Source organism: Melitaea cinxia, chromosome 26 (assembly GCF_905220565.1).
Source record: "Melitaea cinxia chromosome 26, ilMelCinx1.1, whole genome shotgun sequence".
Classification (NCBI taxonomy): Eukaryota; Metazoa; Arthropoda; class Insecta; order Lepidoptera; family Nymphalidae; genus Melitaea; species Melitaea cinxia.
The window spans coordinates 2,842,121-2,862,272 of record NC_059419.1 but is presented as its reverse complement, the minus strand read 5'-3'; the positions used below and the strand labels follow the sequence as shown (position 1 = coordinate 2,862,272).

The following is a 20,152-nucleotide window of genomic DNA, read 5'->3' as shown; positions in this document are numbered from 1 at the left end:
TATATATATATAGAAACTTACTTATTTTATTTAATATTTTTATTTTTAATTTTTTACAATGCTACACGTTTTTTTGCCTTAAAATGATAGTACCATATAATACTATATAAATATTCGACAAGAACGACAAAATTCATAAATATTATTACATAATTTATACATATACAAACTTTATTATGTATAATTAATATATTTATTTATTTATACTTTATTGTACACCACAACTACATTTTACGCATTAAACATAATTATTTTGAGACAGTGACAGACTGAGAACTACAATGGGCGGACTTATAGCCATTTCTTCCAGACAACCCAGATATATAGATATATACTATTAAAATAAAACTTTAATATACTAAATAATAAAATATATCTAGAAAATGTATTCATTATCCATATATAGCCTATGTCGTATTAATATGCAAATAGCATATAAAGCCTAATTTACGCACTACATGATCCGGGAACTCTAAATTGAGCTGTCTTGAGTTCTCCTGTTCTGACTCTCGGACTCTGGCCTTGAAGGATTTGGTCTCTATACAATATGAACATTTTGTCAAGCTTTGGCCCACACATTACAGGAACTCTTTGCAATCTGTACTCACTGCCAGCGCATTGGGACTGGCAAGCAGGTAAAGGTCGCATTGTGATACATATTTCATCACGATTCTCGTAAAACTGACTTTCACGCATCACTTCACAAGTCAGTGTGGTTTTTAGATAATTTCTTGATGTATAAGTTTTTTCAGAAGCCCATTCCTCTCCTGATTCCATTGGCATGTCGTTTTGCAGACCTTGATCGGAACGTGAAAAAACTGTGTATTTTCTCTTTGGCTGATAAGCCATTTTTTTAGCTTGAGCGTTTAACTCTTTTTCCTTGGAATCACTATCGCCGTCAATCAAAATATAAGAGGCAGCGTACAATTCAGGTTTGTCGAGTAAGCCGTTTGGTGATAAATAATCATCACGAGGCTCTCCACTCATGTACCCGCAGATACCTCTGTTGTTATTACGATTCCAGTTTGTGATGAAAACTAATCTTGAACCATCGTACATGACTCGAAGCTGATTTTCGCGGATTTTAATGATTAAAATGCCATTATCTTCGGTGTGGTACTCGAGCATTGGCAGCTCCTCGATGTCATCCCAGTACATCGTTTTGTCTCCCTCTGAAACCTTCTTAGCGTTGGTCTTTACCTGGACTACGTAACTCTTTTGAGTTTGAGGTGCTGGTTGCACTTGAAACTCTAAATCTTTGCCGGTGTGGGATCTATTGGATAGAAACGAATAATAATTACAACTTAAATGTATATTGTTATATATAATTATATACGTTAGATAGCTTTCTTTTAAGTTACTAGTAAACTTAATTGCCAAGCAAATTCTATTAGTGCATGGATGATATCAATACAGTACCTGAAAGAGATGTACATCTCTCGGGTATTGTCATCAAGCCTCCTTGCTAATACTGCCAAGTTTTCGTTTCTTTCTGGTCGATTGTCGTATAGCACTACATGCCAAGATCGAGATAACGTGTACTCGTAGCTACGGTCACTGAATGTCCTCACTTTGCTACCGTCAACGCTGCAGTAAGCTGAAATTATAATTTATTGGAAATAGTTTATTGTATTTATGTTTTGTTAAGTACATATTTTTAAGTAGGTGACTTTCTAATGTATATAATACTAATACATACGTTGGAACTGGTGTCGGCTGAAGTGATTAAGTACACGTTCATAAGACGTGTACGGCCAATAAATAGCTACAAAGGGAGCAGTAGCTTTTGGAATGGGAACGTTTCGTAGTCGCATTTCACCGAGCCGAGTTTGAAGGGCTAAGCACAAAGTATTTGTTAAGAATGAAGCATTTACATTTAAATCAATTCTTCCTTCGCTGTTAACCTTCTGGGGACTTATTTCTGATTGCCATATAGTGAGACCTTCGATAATTCTGTACAACTGGTAGTAAAAGTTTTTAGTCATTGGAGTGATATCCTTGTAGGTAACGGAAACTTTGTAGTTATCGGGAGCATGAGCCATTACAATGGCCCTATGGCAATTGTGTTGATAGTTGTTCCCCTTCGACATTTCCTGTTTGCATTCTTTACCCAAAGCATGGTTTTGAAGGTCGTCAGCATATTTCTCTGTTCTTTCAGCTGTACCTTTGATGTGAACATTTTCTTTCTGGTTGTTTGCATAGTCGATTTCAAAGTCCCATTTCAAATTATTATTTAGGGCTTCCACGAAGTTCATTTGAGATATTGACGCAGGCTTATTGATTACTCCGAAAGCATTAGCTTGGTATGGACCATTTTGATCGGAATTCCTACCCGCAAACAATTCGAATTGCATCTTGGGATCAACTTCACTTTGTCCAATTGCTAGTGTTGCAACGTACTCAATTTTTTCGGGTGACTCAAATTGAGCGCTGAGGTCTAAAACTTGGGCTTTTGCAGATTTAATTCCAAAAGTAACTCGTTTTACAAGCTCTTCTCGACGTGATGGACTGTTAGGTGATACGTCTGCTACTTTTTGTACAACTGGTGGCACTTTGTCACCATTGTTTTGATTGTATAAGGTATCTGAAATGGGAAATTTTACTTCCTTACTTTAAAGAATTACTAAGCTAAACGTACAATACTGTACATGGCTGTACACCAAAATACTAAGCTAAATTCACAATGTAATAAAATTGTTATGAAAATGCTTACCGTAAACAGCTGAAATAGACACTGCCTTACTCTTCGACTGTTTTCCGAGATATCTTAAGTTCCAATGAGTTTGAGCAATATCTCGTTGTTTTAGTGCGAAATATAAATTGGAAAGGTAATTCTTAGAATTGAAGAACCATCCGAAATTTCTGTAGTCGTTAGCGTAAGAGTATCCTTGAAGTTGGAATATTGCTCCAATTTGCTGACCAAATTTATAATCCACTGATAATACCTTTTGAGGTCGTATGATAACTTTAGAGTTGGGATCCTGTGAAATCGTAACCAAGGTGTCCTTCTTTTGATTTGCAGAGTACGGCCACACGCTGTAATGAACAATCGTACTATCTTGCTCTGGTTCCCTTGGCGCCAGCCTCAATTTCATCTCTCCTGACTTAACCTCCAAACGCATTTTAAAAGGTAAATGCAATTGGAACTTTTCTACAACACCTACACTAGGATATTGATTGGAAATAGTGTCCAGGAAACCAACACTTCCTTCGTAATTTACAGCTAATGTGAACGATACGTCACTATTAAGAGCCATCTCAGTTTTATGTTCGTTGTTATTCGTAGCATTAAATTGTTCATTATTATTGGTTTGAATGTGTAAAATCATTGGTTTTTTGTACTTGTATATGAAAGGCACACCAGCTGCTAATGGGAACATAACTGAGACTTGGTTTATGTTCACAATTTTGGTGTAGTGTTTATTAGTACCTTTGGGCCAGCCTGATAACCATTCACCAAACTGAAAACCTAAATCTTTAATATCTCTTTCATTAAAAGCAAAGTAGCGTTGTTGGTTCATCCAATCAAAATAAATTGATGCTTCCAAAGGTTTTTCGTTCTTATTTTTAATATTTAAAATATTGGAAATCTTTTGAGCGGAGTACTTGTGATTCAGTTCATTAGGAGCAGCATTTTCTTGTTTATTTGTTCTTTTAAAAACTTCATTAAAGAAATATTCAACTAACTGTTGTTTATCGGAAGTAGCCGCAGAATACTAAGAAGAAAACAGAATAAATATTCATTAGTGTAATTTGATGATTTTCTCTTTGTCATTTTTATTTTGTAAAAAAATGGTGTTTTGAATAAAAAACTTCCTACCCTAAGTCGAATCTCAACTTTTATGAAAACTTAATACTTTAAAAATGTTATTAACAATAATTTTGAAGTTTATTAAACTATGAAAAGTATCTACTGAAAGTAAAATTGTTAGTCTATTATAAATTTTGACCGTTGTTTTATTTACTTACCGTGTATTCTTCGTCCCAGCCTCTATCTCTGTTTTTCCAGGAGTATTCGAATGTGTTACCCAGGAAATAGTCCTTGCTTCCAATTTGTGAAAGGACACCAATCATATCATATTCATCGTCTCTGTTCGGATATTCCATGAATACCATTTCGGATTCTTGCAAACCGAAATCTTCCTTCGTCAACATATCTTTTACAGCAGCAGCTTTCTTAGATCTAAAATATTTTTTTAATATTTATTAAAATTCATGTATTAAAGGAGAAATAATATAAATTTAATAATTACAGCTACTTACAGTTCATAGAAGCGCGGGTGTTTCAGTTCAGAAGCAGAATTAATTGCTGACTTCAAGACAGACCGTACTTGGTTGCTTGGATCTTCATTGGTCATTTGCGCCATTGCTTGCATCATTGCACTCGAAGGGTGAGTCATAAATATGTTATGAATAGCAGCTACTCGTACTTCATAAGGCTCAGCGGTGTTTTTTAAGATACTGTATAAAACAGCTCTTACGTGGCTATCACGTTGTTGTGCTAAGACTCGTAGGTTTTCAACAATGCGAGTCCTCAGATAAGTCGATACCTTAATTTTTCCTTCAATATATGGGGCAAAAACGTCTAAAATAGCACGATGACCAAGCTTTCCAATAGCTTTGATGAATACTTGTGATTTATGGCTGTCCTCTTGATCAACGGCGAGCTTTAATTCTGCACTTAAGCGGGGAAGAATGTCATCTACAACAAAATTGTCATGCTTAGGTGACAGACGACCGTACATATGCGAAGGGTAGTAATGGTGAGTGGTGTCATTGTTTACTTGGCCCATGTTAATGAACTTGCTTGCGGCAATTAAGGCAGTGCTGTTAAGGTAAGGCTGTTTCCTTACTTCTGGATTCATAGCCAACTCAAAGAATTGCGACATAGTTTCTTTAGTAGGGTAGCGTAACGACCTTACGAGAGAAGCGATAACTTGCGCAGCTTCTTCTCCTTCTATTGTTCTATTTTCAATCCATGTTTTGATTTGTCGGAACGCTGGAGTTGTACCCGCTTGCGTCACGGCATCTCTGTAGACCATCCACATATCCAGTTTGACATTATCGTTGCTCGACTTTGCTATTTCAATGCTGCGACTCGTTTGACTGAGCTGTCCGTAGCTCATAGAAGCGATTACACGAACCAGGATGTTAAACTTAGCAAGAGTATCTGCTTTAGGCATGTTGTTGGGATTTTGTAATTGTTGTGCAATTTCTTGTACCAACTTTTGTGCATTCATAGGGTTTTCTTTCCTATCACCGCTAGGCTGTGGACTCATATATAAAGCAGCATAAGCAGGCTCATTACTTTTAGGAACCTCATCATTAACATAGGCGGAAGTGGATTCACTGGAACTGGAGGAACTAAGGTCTGCATTACGACTCTTAGTAATAACTTTGTTAATAGCCACTGTTGTTTTTTGTTTGACAGAACGCCGATTACGATACGATTTGTTAATCTGTATATGTTTCTCGTATCCTTCGTGTGATGATGAAGTCGATGAGCTGTCTTCATTGATATCTCTTTGTTTTGAATTTAAAGAGTACAGAAGAGTTGTAACTTCGCGTTTAGCTTCAGGTTGAGGCCATGCAGTTTTTGAGTCCTGCTCGTACGAAACTAAACGAAAACTGACTTTGCTGCGTACTTCTGCCTTCTTTTTTCCGAACATATGAGGGTGCACATTGACCGTACTTGTCGTCTCTGCCTTGTAGATGGGGCCGTTTTTACCGACGAGAATTCTCGATACTGTTGCTTTTTTGATGAACTGTTCCTCATCAGGCTTGTGCGCCGTACCAGTCCACTCTGCGCCAGCTGGTACACCGAAGTGGTAGCCAACTCTGTGGTGGCAATGGCCGTAAGTCTTGCTTTTTGTGATTTCCATGGGGTCCTCTTCTTCCGTGAAGTTTGGAAGTTCACGCCTCCATTCGGGAGGTGCTGGAGAAGCTGTGTAAAGAGTCTCACAGTCACCAGTGACGTCTGTTTCCATCTTCCTGAATAAACCTTGTTGACTTTCCTTGTCGTACGTGTCGTGTGAATTATCGACGTTGCGATGGGTAGATAAATCTACTTGTAATGAACTGATAAGACCTTTTAATAAGTTCTCTTGAGCGACTGACACGGAAGTTGGTAAGTCGATTGAGAGAATTCTACCTCCGTCATGAGAAATCTCGAAAGGTTTGTCAAGATTTGGTACAGGTTGATAGTTTACTACTTCAGGGTTTGCTTCATGGACATCATGGTGCTTTAGCTCTTGATGAATTTGAGCATTTCGCGGCATTTCCAGTTTAGCCTGAAGCTGACCAGGAGCTTTCACACGAATTATAAATCGTGCTTTGAAAGAGTTTCCAGTGCTAGCACCCTCCGCGTGATAAGCCAGTGTGTGGGCTTCGACATCGTAGCGGTAAATTTTCCCGGTTTCCCATGGCCATTGAGATGTTTCATCGTTTGATTCGCTGGGCTTGCTGAGCCGGCCCGAAGACACAGCCACTGTACAAACATAATTAACATAATATTAATTACTATGTAAATGTGTGTAAGCGTCAATTTAGAAAATTAACATATGTGTAAAACAAATTACAATAAACCTAAAAAAAAAAAAAAAATTATGTTATATTATTAACATAATTTAAAATAAAATAAGATAAGATTTTTTTAAGTTGTCCTTTCGTGTGATAAAATATAAATTCACATATCCTTAAGTTCAAGCGTACGGCTCGCATGATGGTAAGCAAATACCGTAGCCTATAGACGTCTGCAACACCAGAAGCACCACAAGCGCGTTGCCAAGTCTATTCCCAATTCCCCCAGGAGCTCTGGTCACGTTACTCACCAACAGAAATACAAAACTGCTTGAAAGCATTATTATTTAGCTTTGATCTTCTGTAAGGTCGAGGTACTACCCCAATCGATTTATGTAATTATATCAAATGTAGAAAACAATAAGCATATTTTGATAAGGATTTATGTTTAGAAAACACAAATAAATTAAACGTCTAGCACTGGTCTGTTTCTGTCGCGCTGGTGGTTGCGGGTTCGATCCTCGCATATGGCAAACGTTTGTATTGGTCATACGTCATCATACGATGTTTATCGTTGTCTGGGCGTTTGTGCTGTGTGTTTCCGGACCACCAACGTAGGAGATAATCCTACTGGAGGCCGTTGAGTGTGAAGAGTTTACGTTTAGATTTTGCATACAATGTATTTTAAAAATAAGTTTAATTATATAAACATTTTTGAATATCATATCAAAAATTGACCGCTCCAGCGGGGTTCGAACCCGCGTCTCGCGTTCGCTTAAACCGAAAATAAAAATCATCTTATCGAAAATTTCGCTCTAGCGGGTACATCGTTCCATAGCTTAATTGGCTAGAGCGCCGACACGGTCAGTCGGAGACGCGGGTTCGAACCCCGCTGGAGCGGTCAATTTTTGATATGATATTCAAAAATGTTTAGAATTCCTAATGTGTGGGTAACACAAAAATAAAATCGTACATATTTAATTATATAATTATAAGTAATAAAAAAAATGACGCCGCGTTGGCGCAACGGTTACAGCCATGGATTGTATCTGTTGCGCTGGCGGTTGCGGGTTCGATCCCCGCACATCACAGACATTTGTATTGGCCATACAAGTGTTTGCCGTGGTCTGGGTGTTTGTGCAGTCCTTGTGGGTCTCCCCACCGTGCCTCGGAGAGCACGTTAAACCGTCGGTCCCGGTTGTTATCATGTACACCTGATAGCGATCGATACTCATAATAGGGAATATATCCGCCAACCCGCATTGGAGCAGCGTGGTGGATTAAGCTCTGATCCTTCTCCTACATGGGGAAAGAGGCCTATGCCCAGTAGTGGGATATTACAGGCTGAAGCGAAAGTAATAAAAAATAATATTAAACATTTACATAAATTTGAAAAAAAACTGACTTCAATTTACAAGGACAAGTAAAGTAGGTAGGTACACGTACAGTTATACATTATTAACCGACTTCATTAGATATAACTATTCAATTGTTTTATCAGTTCTTGATAGAAATAGGATTGTTATAACTGCTAATTGTTGTCGCGCTATGATTAGGTTTTGATGATTTTTTTCAGACTGTTTGAGTTATTAATAACTAGCGACCCGCCCCGGCTTCGCACGGGCAATGCAGAAACTTTATATGCTACAGAATGTCTTTATATACAACGTTCACAGCTTTGTTGTCATAAGTAAATAAAAACATGTCTTCTTTGGAGGTTATTCTTGAAAGAGCGTCATATAATTATCTGACATTTAATTAAATAGGCTATGTGAAAAACACTCAATTCTCAAATTTAACCCTGGGACGTTAAAAGTTTGACCCTGCAATTTATTAATGGTTTATAAACTCAGTTCTTGTTTCATCTCACACCTGAAAACTATACGTGTGATTATGAACAAATTGCCCTATTATTTTAGTGTGTGCTGCAGTAAAAAAATATTTTACTTACTATTCGTTCGACTATAAATAAAAGATAATCAACAATTATTAACAACAAAAAATATGTAACCTAACGTAACCTAACGTCGTAGGATTTTCGATAATTAAAAATAGTTGCTCTAATACTAAATTGCCTTAACTCTTAATTGAAACCAAGATACAATTGATAAATTATGGTTTTAATCTAATGCTATCCTACCTAATGTATGCGTGTAATGTATGCGTATAATGTACATGTATAAGTGCGGTTACGAATTGTAGTTACGAGTTGTTGAAATAATGGCATGTAGTCTTAGCGAAAACGAAATCCAGGAGCTATTGTTGGATGAAAATGATACAGAACAAGAACTTTTGAGTGATTTCGAACCTTGTGACGAAAAAAAAAATAAGTGACAATGAAAATTCGGAATATGAAGCCACTTTTCAATCAGGTGACTATTCATCTGACGATAATTTCGAAGATGAAAGTAAAGGAAAAGGTAATGCACTGTCATCTAAAACTTACTATAGAGGCAAAAATAGGTTTAAGCGGTCTAAGACACCGCCTAGTAGCTCCAGAATCAGAAGTCACAACATTATTACTGACCTACCTGGGATCGTTGGTCCAGCTCGTGATAAACAACAACGAACAACAAGAAAGAAGAGCAGTTTATTCTTCATTTTCAATGGATCTGAAGAATAAAATTGATAATTTCCTGGGACCAGCTGTTGATGTATCGCAAAATGATACACAACAAGAAACTTCCACTCAAAGTGGGTCACGAAAGAGAGGAAGATGCTATTTATGTGGTCCAAAGATTGAAAATAAACAATCGCAAAAGTGTGGTAGATGCTGCAAATTTATATGTAAGCTTCATGTACAAAAAAAAATTGTGTAGCAAGTGTCTTACATAGAATAAGTAAAAGACTGATAACAATTTTACGGTTTTAGAATAGGTTGTCATTTTTTTTTTATTTTCAGTTGATCTCACAAAGAATTTATATTTTTGTTAACGTCAAGATACGTAGAACTCTAAAGTATTGTAAAATTTTAAAGCTTTTTTGTTTTTATTATTTTTTGATATGGCCAAAGAAGAACACCAGATAAAAATGACCAAATGTAGAACCTAAGATTAAAAGTGAAAAAAAATATATAATTTCATGATGTAAATGAATAAAAGTTCATTTATATATTACATAACAATTGTTTTAATGTATTTATAACCCATCTAAGTGATAATTTCTTCTGTATTAAATAATAGCTTGGATTTTAATTAAAGGGTCCATTTGGACCTAAGATTCCAGTAATGTAGAACAATTTAGCTATTTCAGTTAAGGGTTAAATCTAATTATGTCTAACTTAAAATTATTAAATGTGACGCCATGAGAGTTTTTTTACACCCGACTAGCGTATGACAAGCCTGGTTATATGGAACTCTGCCAAAACCTGACTCAGGCTATATGCTATGCTCAGCGACTTGTAGCATGAGAGGGGAAATATTGTGGACTCAGGCAATATATTCTCTTAATTTAAAAAAAGGGCATTTTCGAAAGCTACGACAAAATAAATAATTTTAGTTACCTATATTTCCTTATTTCTATGTAATGTATAAAACTTAATAACTTACCCCTTCGCGCACAATGCACCACACATTTATCACATTTAGACTTTAGTACCGCATAAATAGCAGTCATAAATCCGCAACATATTTCGCAACTTTATTTTTAAGAACAGTTACTATTTCTCACGTCTTACTTCTCGTCTGTCAGTTCTTTGTTTCGCCCCGCTACCAATTTGCTTATTCTCATACTACTTATCCAGATAAATTTTTAATCTTATACTACCTACCAGACGTACCAACATGAAATAGTGATTTTGTTTCGTAAAACACATAGGTACCATAGTATGCTGTATGAGACATAATTGTGTTTTCTGGAAAACGAAAAAAACCGATCGACAAGTAATACAACGTAGATTGACGACAAAAATTGTCAAGTAAATACGCATTATCAAAGCTTACTCCAAAAGTTGTTATCAGATCTCAATGAAATTTAAATGTGACCACATGATAAACATCGGCTTTCGATTAAATTAAAAATCATCAAAATTGGTATACCCAGTAAAAATTTATGTGGATTTTCAAGGGTTTTCCTCTTTCCCTTGATTTCTCTGGGATCCCATCATCAGATCCTAATTTTCTTATCATAGTACCACACGTGAGATATATTATTTCCAACAAAAAAATAATTATCAAAATTGGTTCATAAACGACGAAGTTATTCCCGAACATACATTAAAATATATATATATATATATATATATATATATATATATATATATATATATATATATATATACGGTCGAATCGAGTAACCTCCTCCTTTTTGAAGTCGGTTAAAAACGAAATAAAATACTTATAAACAATCTAATTAAAAACGCAAATAGCTTTAAATTTAAAGCGAAATAGTCTGTTTTTTTTTTCTTAGTTGACATTCTTTTAACGTTGTATTTATGCAAGACAAGTGGACCTGTTGAGCCTCACCACTATATTGTTTTTTTTTTTTTTAATCTTATTTTGTTTAAACATTCTCCTAACAATAACGAACACAAAAAATAGAATTACCTATAAAATTTGGTGCATTCTTCGGAAGAAAAAAGATATTTTTTCCAGAAGACTATTTCGCTATTCAGAAAGGAGTGAATATTTAAAAAAAAATTAAGGAAAGTTTATTTATTTTATTTCTGTAATTTTTTAATTTTTACAATAATAATTTTTGTTTTAATAAGAAATAATGGCACGCTTAAACTGATATTAAACCCTATTTTTATACGAAGGTATAGAAAGCTTTAAGTTTTATATATTTGTAGTTAATCATAATAATTAGAAATTAAATTAAATAAATAAAAATGAAAACATAATTATAAGCTTACCAATGATGGCCGCGAGGACCAAGATCTTCATGTCGTGGAACAACTCAATCCGTGTTTCCTACGGCTGAAGAAGATCACATCTGTTTTAAGATCTCTTTCCATATCTTATATATTTTCTGCTCAGCGCGTGTATATTTTGACCCTTGGTATTAGAAGATAATTACAATGTAGTCTTGTTATGTAGGCCCGTGACTAACATTTTCTTGATAACGTATAAAATTAGATTTAAATAATACTTTATTTTCATAAATCGTACATATCATGATGGAAAAGTTGTAGTCTGTACGATAGAGTTTTAATAATATTCAGATGTAACTTTCCGTTGCGGCTTCGTCCGCATGTACCATACGATTTTTACCACACTTTTATTAGCTTGGGTTGTATATATGTAATGGAATCTTTGAGCATAATTTTCACCAATTTCCAGAAATTTGTTTAATTTAAAACTTTGCACACGTATCAAGGACCGATGACAGTGCAATAATTCAATAAAAGTTACCCAACATCCTTATCAGGACCGCCACGATTAATAAATTCTTTCGTGGATCCTCGGCGTAGTAAAAAGACTCTAGTAAAAAGTTATGAAAATATAGTAAAATGCACCCCACGCTTTTGACTCTACATTGAATAGTTCTCTTAATAACTTAAATCTTCTATAATATAAAAATGAATCGCAAAATGTGTTGGTAAGCACATAACTCAACAACGCCAATTCTTTTGTTTTAACGTTCGTTGAAGTACAAGGATGGTTTTTGCGGCGAGAAAAATTCGAATAATTTCCGTGAAACCCTAAAAATAGTCCTTTTCTTTTTCCCATACAAACGTTTTTTAACTAAAATGTAGAGTCAGTTTGAACTTTATTGCTATTCAATAAAGTTCATGTTAAATTATATATTAGGGCGCATTTTACGTAAGTTATTATTGATTAAATTGATCTTAATCGTAGACCACACTTTAATATAATTTACATACAGTAAAAATGGTATTAACTAGCTATTTCACATTACTTATTATATTCTTGCGGGGGCGTTAACAATGGAAAATTCCCATTTTTAAGCTATAGCTCCTATCGAGTCCAAATTTCCTACGAATCTCCTACATGTGATGTAGAAATAATTCGATGAGCGGATTTTCATGGATATTTTTCATTTGGATAACTCATGCCCAATAGGGATTACGGGGGTGGGCGTTAACAATGACAATTTTAAATGTATATAACTTCGAAACTACTAAACCAAATTTTATCAAATTTTTTGAGCATCTATAATTTGGTCCAACTTGGGAGATAGGGTTGTTTTTATCTCAATTGGACCCGATAGATGGCGCTGCTATTGGTATGTAACTCCGAAACTACTGAACCATTTTCCATCAAGTTTTGCAAGATGCTTAATCTGTAATTTTGTCCGACTTGGGAGATATAGTAGCTTTTATCTCAATTGGACCCGGTAGGTGGCGCTGCTATCGGTATGTAAGCTATCAAATTTGGTAGCGGTTTTCCGGGTAGGACAACATCTGTCGGTTCGCTAGTAATATATATAATGTGTTTTAGTACAAAAATAGTAATATCAGCATAAAATATAGCATCATTAAGTCCACACATCTTTATCAACCATGTAATGCTGCACAGAATAATACGCTTGATCTATTAATCTCTTTTTAATAAAAACTTTAAATTTATGTGATGTGTTTATGTATGGAATACAACTAAAGTTAAATATTTTATTCTTTTTAGAAATTGAAAAGATTTGATTTACTTATACAATTAAATAATAATAAACACTTTAAAATTTTAATTTGTAAAATGACGAAACGAAAGTGCTCTTGGGGCGTGTTTGAATAAAGTTATTTTTGATTTTGATTTTGACTTAATACGTTGTATGTATTAAACTAAATTAACAAAAAATAAAACTATTCGCGTAGTTAGACACAGTATGTCACACTGTCTATTGTATAAGCCAGAGAAGAAGTTGTGAGGGGTGATCTTGTAAATGTAATACTTTGGAATCTTATAAATAATTCCTGTTTATAAAAATACTACTGGTTATGAATTCTTTAGGGGTAAAATAACCGTTCCTATCATATCTAAACTATATTCTTCGAAACATAATCAATACATTTAATCAATTATTAACAAGTACTTACTTTTTTTCTAGTCCTGTTTGGCTTTACCAAGGAAACCCAACAAAACAATTTGAATTCAACCTTTCTTGACCTAAGTTTTTTTTTAATGTTTGAAGCTAACATTCAGTTACTCCAAAAAATTGTTAAGCTCTTATCAATGCGGTTCTCATAGGATTCGTAGTTTTTTTTTTTGGTATCGCAGGGGAACCCATTTACGGGTGATATCCAGGACGCCCGGGTAGGCAGTCCTAGACCGTATGTTGGCTTCAACACTTGCGGGTGCACTACCGACCAAACCCCTGCGGGAGCCTTCAGCCGCTTTAATTGGAGGGTCCCGGATCTAGGATTCGTAGTACCTTAGTTTACAGTATGTACTGTAATAACTTTAGACAGTATTTTGAAATGCAATGGACTATTTTATAAGTATATATTATATAGTACTTATATATTTTTTTATTATATATTTTGTGATTCATTATGTAATAGTACCTATTGAGTTTTTATAGCATATATTTTGTTAAGGTATTTACTATTAAAATTTTAATGAAGTTTGTATACTTAAGTAAGCTAGCTTAATTTTTAGTACGCTTTGTAGCTCTGCTTCTATATCTATACAAATACTTAATTTTCAAAAATGTTTAAAAAATGTTTAATTTTCGTTTTGTAATATTAAAATAACCGCTTTTTACTAAATACATATGGATTTATACAAGGTGCCTATACCAAAATAACATTTTTTACAAATTTTGTCTGTCTGTTTGTTTTATTGTTTGAGTAACTTAGGCTACTTGTAAACTTTTTGTAACTCAGCGAATTGCACAATATTTTTTTAACTCCACGCGAACGATGTCGCGGGAACAGCTAGTCATATCTAAAATAAATTGCACTTAGAAATAGTATCTCTTTTTTAACCGACTTCCAAAAAAGGAGGAGGTTCTCAATTCGTCTTTTTTTTTAATGTATACATCAGAACTTTTGACTAGGTGGAGCGATTTCGACAAATTTTCTTTTAATCGAAAGTTGGTGTGTGCCAATTAGTCCCATTTAAATTTATTTGAGATCTAACAACTACTTTTCGAGCTATATCTAATAATGCGTTTTTACTTGACACTTTTTTCGTCGACCTACGTTGTATTATACCGCATAACTTTCTACTGGATGTACCGATTTTGATAATTCTTTTTTTGTTGGAAAGGAAATATCCCAACTTTAGTACCATGATAAGGAAACTAGGATCTGATGATGGAATCCCAGAGAAATTGATGGAAATTCTTGAAAATCTGCAATAACTTTTTACTGGGTGTACCGATTTTTATAATTCTCTTTTTGTGGGAAAGAAGATATTCTTAGTTTAGTACCATGATAAGGAAACTAGGATCTGATGATGGGATCCCAGAGAAATCGAGGGAACTTCTTGAAAATCCGCAATAACTTTTTACTGGGTGTACCGATTTTAATAACTTTTAATTTAATCGAAAGCTGATGTTTGTCATGTGGCCACATATAAATTTTATTGAGATCTGATAACTACTTTTTGAGTAATCTTTGATAACGCGCAGTTACTTGACTATTTTTTCGTCGATCTACGTTGTATTACTCGTCGATATAATTGAAGTCGGTTTTTTTATGCTTTTTATTCCATTGTTACTGTCTTATTATTTTTTGTGTAAATTATAGAATATTTAATATTTTTTTAAACATTAAAAAAACATTCTAAATCACAAACGATTTAAAAGTAAAATGGTGCTAAAATTAAAAATATAACAATGTTCAATACTAATTATAGCTTTTTGATTGTAAAAGTATGTAATGAGGTCATAAATTAATATGTATAGCAATGACATAACTAAATCATGACCTTTGTAATTAATTACTTGCAATGTTCAACTACATATATACCTAAATATTTTAGTGTTATTACTTAATTATCTTAACGAGAATGCACGTAAATTATTTTAACGTTACAATAAATGTAATAATAAGAGTGATTTAATTACGCACAAAATTTATATAATACGTAAATAACAAAAGTTTTTAATTTTATTTTTATATGTAAGTAGATCGGCAAACAAGCGTACGGCTCACCTGATGGTAAGCGATTACCGTAGCTTATATAGACGTCTGCAACACCAGAAGCATCACAAGCGCATTGCCAACCCCATCCCCAGTTCCCCCCAGGAGCTCTGGTCACTTACTCACCAATAGGAACGCAACACTGCTTGAAAACAGTATTATTTAGCTGTGATCTTATGTAAGGACGAAGCGACCACTACTCCAGTCGAGCTGCTCCATATTTTGAGCAGGAAATTTCCTGCTGTGCCTTACCTCAGCATATTCTGCATTCTCATACGCCATATTTTTTAGTTACAGTATTGTGTGTTTATGAGATAAATCGTAAAAATATTTCGTTTACCGGGAAAACTTTAGAATATTTATCATAATGTGATTGTTACGTGTTAAATTCTGTAAATTGATGGTATTTTGGATATTTTGGGACGTATTTGTAATAAATACTGAAACCATAAGTGCGTTATTTTTTTTTGCGTTTTTGTCTTATCTGACTGTAACTTTACTACTCGTCATGCTCAAACTAATTTAAATGACAATTCTAGATGAAAAATAACCTGATCACTGCTATGCCATCATTAAATTTTTTAATCATAATTCTTATTATCTTTAAATTTAAATTTTTTATCTGTTTGCTACTTCAATATTTTTTTGGAACATTCGGCAAATAAATTGTGTGCAACTATGTTATGCAAAATTATATTTACAAAAGCACATATAACAATTGGCAGAAATACTGAACGCAGGTATCAACAGACGTTAAATATTTACAGAATAGGAGATTCTTATGAATAAGAACACCATATATATGCATACCATAATTATGGTAAACTAGTTGAAGAGAAGTCATTTCTCGTCTTTATATTGTTTGACGTTGATATTTGTACCTCCTAGTAGAAGATCCAAACCTAAGTCGATCTTCAACGAGCTGATAACATAATGAAACATAATTTGCAATAAATTCAGTATATTAAATAATATATTGAAATAGGTCGCCTAAAAAAATCCTGGACTGGCTATTTTTAATTATAAAAAAATACATTTAATTGAAAATTGAAACATCATGATAATAAGTAAATTTGATCCGAGTTGATAGTATGAAACTTATAGAATGTGCAGCCGTTGGGTTGCCTATTTTTTAACTGGACGAGCTACTGGGTTACCAGGTATATTCCTGTATCTCAGTGCCAGTTATCTTCTACATTTTATATGATTCATTCTATCAAGTCAGATTTAAAAAAATAATTTCTTATAGTAATTTTAGTTCATTTTTAGAAAAGACAATTGCGATTTCTAAACATAAATACGTAATTGAAGTAAAACTTCTTTACGCCCTCTACTTCTTCATTCTACCTTTATTTCCCAACCTATTGGTATAAAAATACACCTTCTTGATTATCAGACTTGATTCTATGTTTACGCTTCAGCCTGTAATATCCCACGGCTGGGCATAGGCCTCTTTCCCCTTGTAGGAGAAGGATCAGAGCCTAATCCACCACGCTGCTGCTCGAATGCGGGTTGGCGGATATATTCCCTACTATGAGTAACGATCGCTATCAGGTGTACACGATAACAACCGTTACCAGTGGGGAGACCCATAAGGAGTGTACAAACACCCAGACCATGGCAAACATCACTTCAGCCTATCGCAGTCTACTGCTGGATATAAGCCTCCATAGATTCCATAGTTTTGCCCATAGTCACCACGTTGGGCAGGCGGGTTGGTGACCGCTAGGATGGCTTTGTCTTTGATCTTCGGCATGTGTATTTCAAAGCCATCAGTAGGATGGTTATCCCGCCATCGGTTAGCTTTATAAGTTCCAAGTTGGTAGTTGAACTGTATTATCCCTTAATCGCCTCATACGACACCTTCGGGTAGAGAGGGTTGCTATATACTTTACTACCGTGACCACAAACATATGTACGGCGAATAGAAATGTTTGTCATGTGCGGGGTTCGAACCCGCAAGCGCCAGCGCAATAGCCACAAACCAGTGCTGCGACCGTTGCGCCAACGCGGCGACAGTTCTATGTTTGCCTATATATACTTAACACGTGGTTCAATAAGTCCCGAGACTAAGTACTAAAAAAAGGTCTTTTTTATAAAATTAATTTTTATTCATCAACATAGTCTCCTCCAAGAGCGATACAGTCCCTCCAACGCTTTTCTAACTTTTCTATCCCATGTGTGTAGAACGATTTGTCTTTGGCTTCAAAATAAGCCTCCGTTGCTGCGATAACTTCACTATTTGAGTCAAATTTCTTACCCTGAAGCATTTTTTTGAGGTCTGCAAACAGCCAGTAATCGCTGGGGGCCAAGTCTGGCGAATAAGGGGGATGAGGAAGCAATTCGAAGCCCAATTCGTTAATTTTGGCCATCGTTCTCACGGACTTGTGACAAGGCGCGTTGTCCTGGTGAAACACCACTTTCTTTTTGTTCATGTGAGGCCGTTTATCCGCAATTTCGTACTTCAATCGCTCCAATAAGCACATGTAATAGTCACTATTTATATTTTGCCCCTTTTCAAGGTAGTCGATGAAAAGTATTCCATGCGCATCCCAAAATATAGACGCCATAACCTTACCGGCCGATTTCTGAGTCTTTGGACGCTTCGGGCGGCTTTCACCAGCCGCTCTCCACTCCGCTGCCTACCGATTGGATTCCGGAGTGAAATGGTATATCCAGGTTTCATCCATTGTTACATACCGACGTAAAAAATCCTTTTTATTATGATTCATCAGCGCCAAACATCGCTCTGAATCATTGATACGTTGTTCCTTTTGATTAGTTGTAAGCAAACGCGGCACCCACTTAGAAAAAAGCTTTTTCATGGCCAAATTTTTATGTAAAATAGTGAAAACACTACCAGCTGAAATCTTCACTATCTCGGCTATCTCTCGCACTTTTACCTTCCGATCTTCCAATACGATTTTGAGGACTTGGTTAATATTTTGTTGAGTCACTGCTTCATTTGGACGACCTGAGCGTTCCCCATCATTGGTGTCCATGCGACCGCGTTTGAAGTCGGCATACCACCGACAAATGGTTGCTTTAGAGGGAGCTGATCCTGCATAACATTTTATAAGCCATTGCTGTGCTTCAACGGTATTTTTTTCCATTAAAAAACAATGTTTTATCAACACGCGAAACTCGTTTTTTTCCATTGTATCGAAATTACAACCGTAGCGTCACTTAAATGTTTCAAAATCAATAATTTTATTGTTCCATTTTTAAAAATTTGACACATATTCTTGTATTGATAGCCAGTACTTTTTAAAAATCAAAAGAGTTTTTAATATATGCGCCATTTCCAGGTTAGTCTCGGGACTTATTGAACGATCTAGTAACTTACCAACGCACAATCAACCACCAAAGCCAACCCAAATCACCGCCCAACCAAGTTCGCAACAACCATTGTTGAAAATGACAAATTGTAGGAATTTTTAAAATAAATCATTTTTTTTTTTAATTTAATTTATAAGTGTTAGAATATTATCAAAATGTAATTATATCTTGTTTTAACGAGTGTTAAAGTGTTGTCTTGTATTTTAGATTGATTATCTATGGACTTGTTTATGGTTTATAAAAGGGAAAATAAAAATTAACGGTCAGTCTTGTCGCTACAGCTATTGTGTTTTATTTGTTTATAGGCCCAGTCCCGGTTTTTTCCAAGTATTACAAGAGTTTATAAGGTGTTTTCGTTAAAAATGTCGTTTGGTTACATAGTAAATGTTCCGAAATTGAAAGGGCGAGAAAACTACGACGATTGGGCGTTCGCGGTAAAAAGCAGACAAAAGTGAATATTTGTAATTAAATTACGAAATGTTTAATTTGTCGTTTTATAATATAACTAGTTGACCCAGCCACGCGTTGCTGTGGCTCAGTTATTATAATTTATTAAAATATATGAAAATTGTATATTCAAACGCGCCATCTATAATCTAGGAATAGAAATACGGCGCCATCTACCGGGCATCTGAGCAACTTAGACGCCATCTTTTAGGATTTTATAGAACTAACTGATAAATACTAAAGTCGTGTAATAAACATTTAATTTGCAATAACAAAAATTGAGATAAAAACTACCCTATCTCCCAAGTTTGACCAAATGACAGATGCTTAAAAAATTTGATAAAAATTGGTTCAGTAGTTTCGGAGTTTCTCTGGAACATACATCGTAACACGAACTTTTTGTATACATAGATTATGTGACAGATTATTGGATAATAAAATTAAACAGTTTTAAAAATTTATTCCATCACCACCACAAAAAATGTAAAAACGTTGAAGTCATGATTACCTCGTCAGCATTACAAAGTCGCGTTAAATTAATGTCCGTGTTTAAAGATTCGCGATATTTGGAAGAAGATAGTGGTCATGTTCAATTAACATACATGTGTGACAATGCGTTGGTACAGCGATCACAGCACTGGCCCTTTTAGCTTGCGGTCCCGGGGTCGATCCCCGCATATGACAAACAATTTTTATTGGCCATATAGATGCTGGTCGTGTTCTGGGTGTTTCTACTTGTGTATTGTGTGTGTTTCCGGACCCCCGACACAGGAGAATATCCTATTGGGTAAAGTATCGACT

The 20,152-nt window shown here is 34.9% G+C and overlaps 1 protein-coding gene across 1 annotated transcript; it reads right to left on the bottom strand.

Annotated features, from left to right (window-relative positions):
• Positions 1–356: 356 nt before the first annotated feature.
• On the bottom strand, positions 357–11,449 carry LOC123666625 (vitellogenin-like). Its single transcript, XM_045600718.1, has 7 exons — positions 11,372–11,449; positions 4,264–6,487; positions 3,970–4,183; positions 2,714–3,716; positions 1,700–2,584; positions 1,420–1,597; positions 357–1,273 (listed from the first exon to the last, which is right to left on the bottom strand). The coding sequence occupies exons 1-7, from the start codon at positions 11,400–11,402 to the stop codon at positions 448–450; spliced, it is 5,361 nt and encodes a 1,786-aa protein (XP_045456674.1). The 5' UTR covers positions 11,403–11,449; the 3' UTR covers positions 357–447.
• Between the last annotated feature and the right edge of the window lie 8,703 nt (positions 11,450–20,152).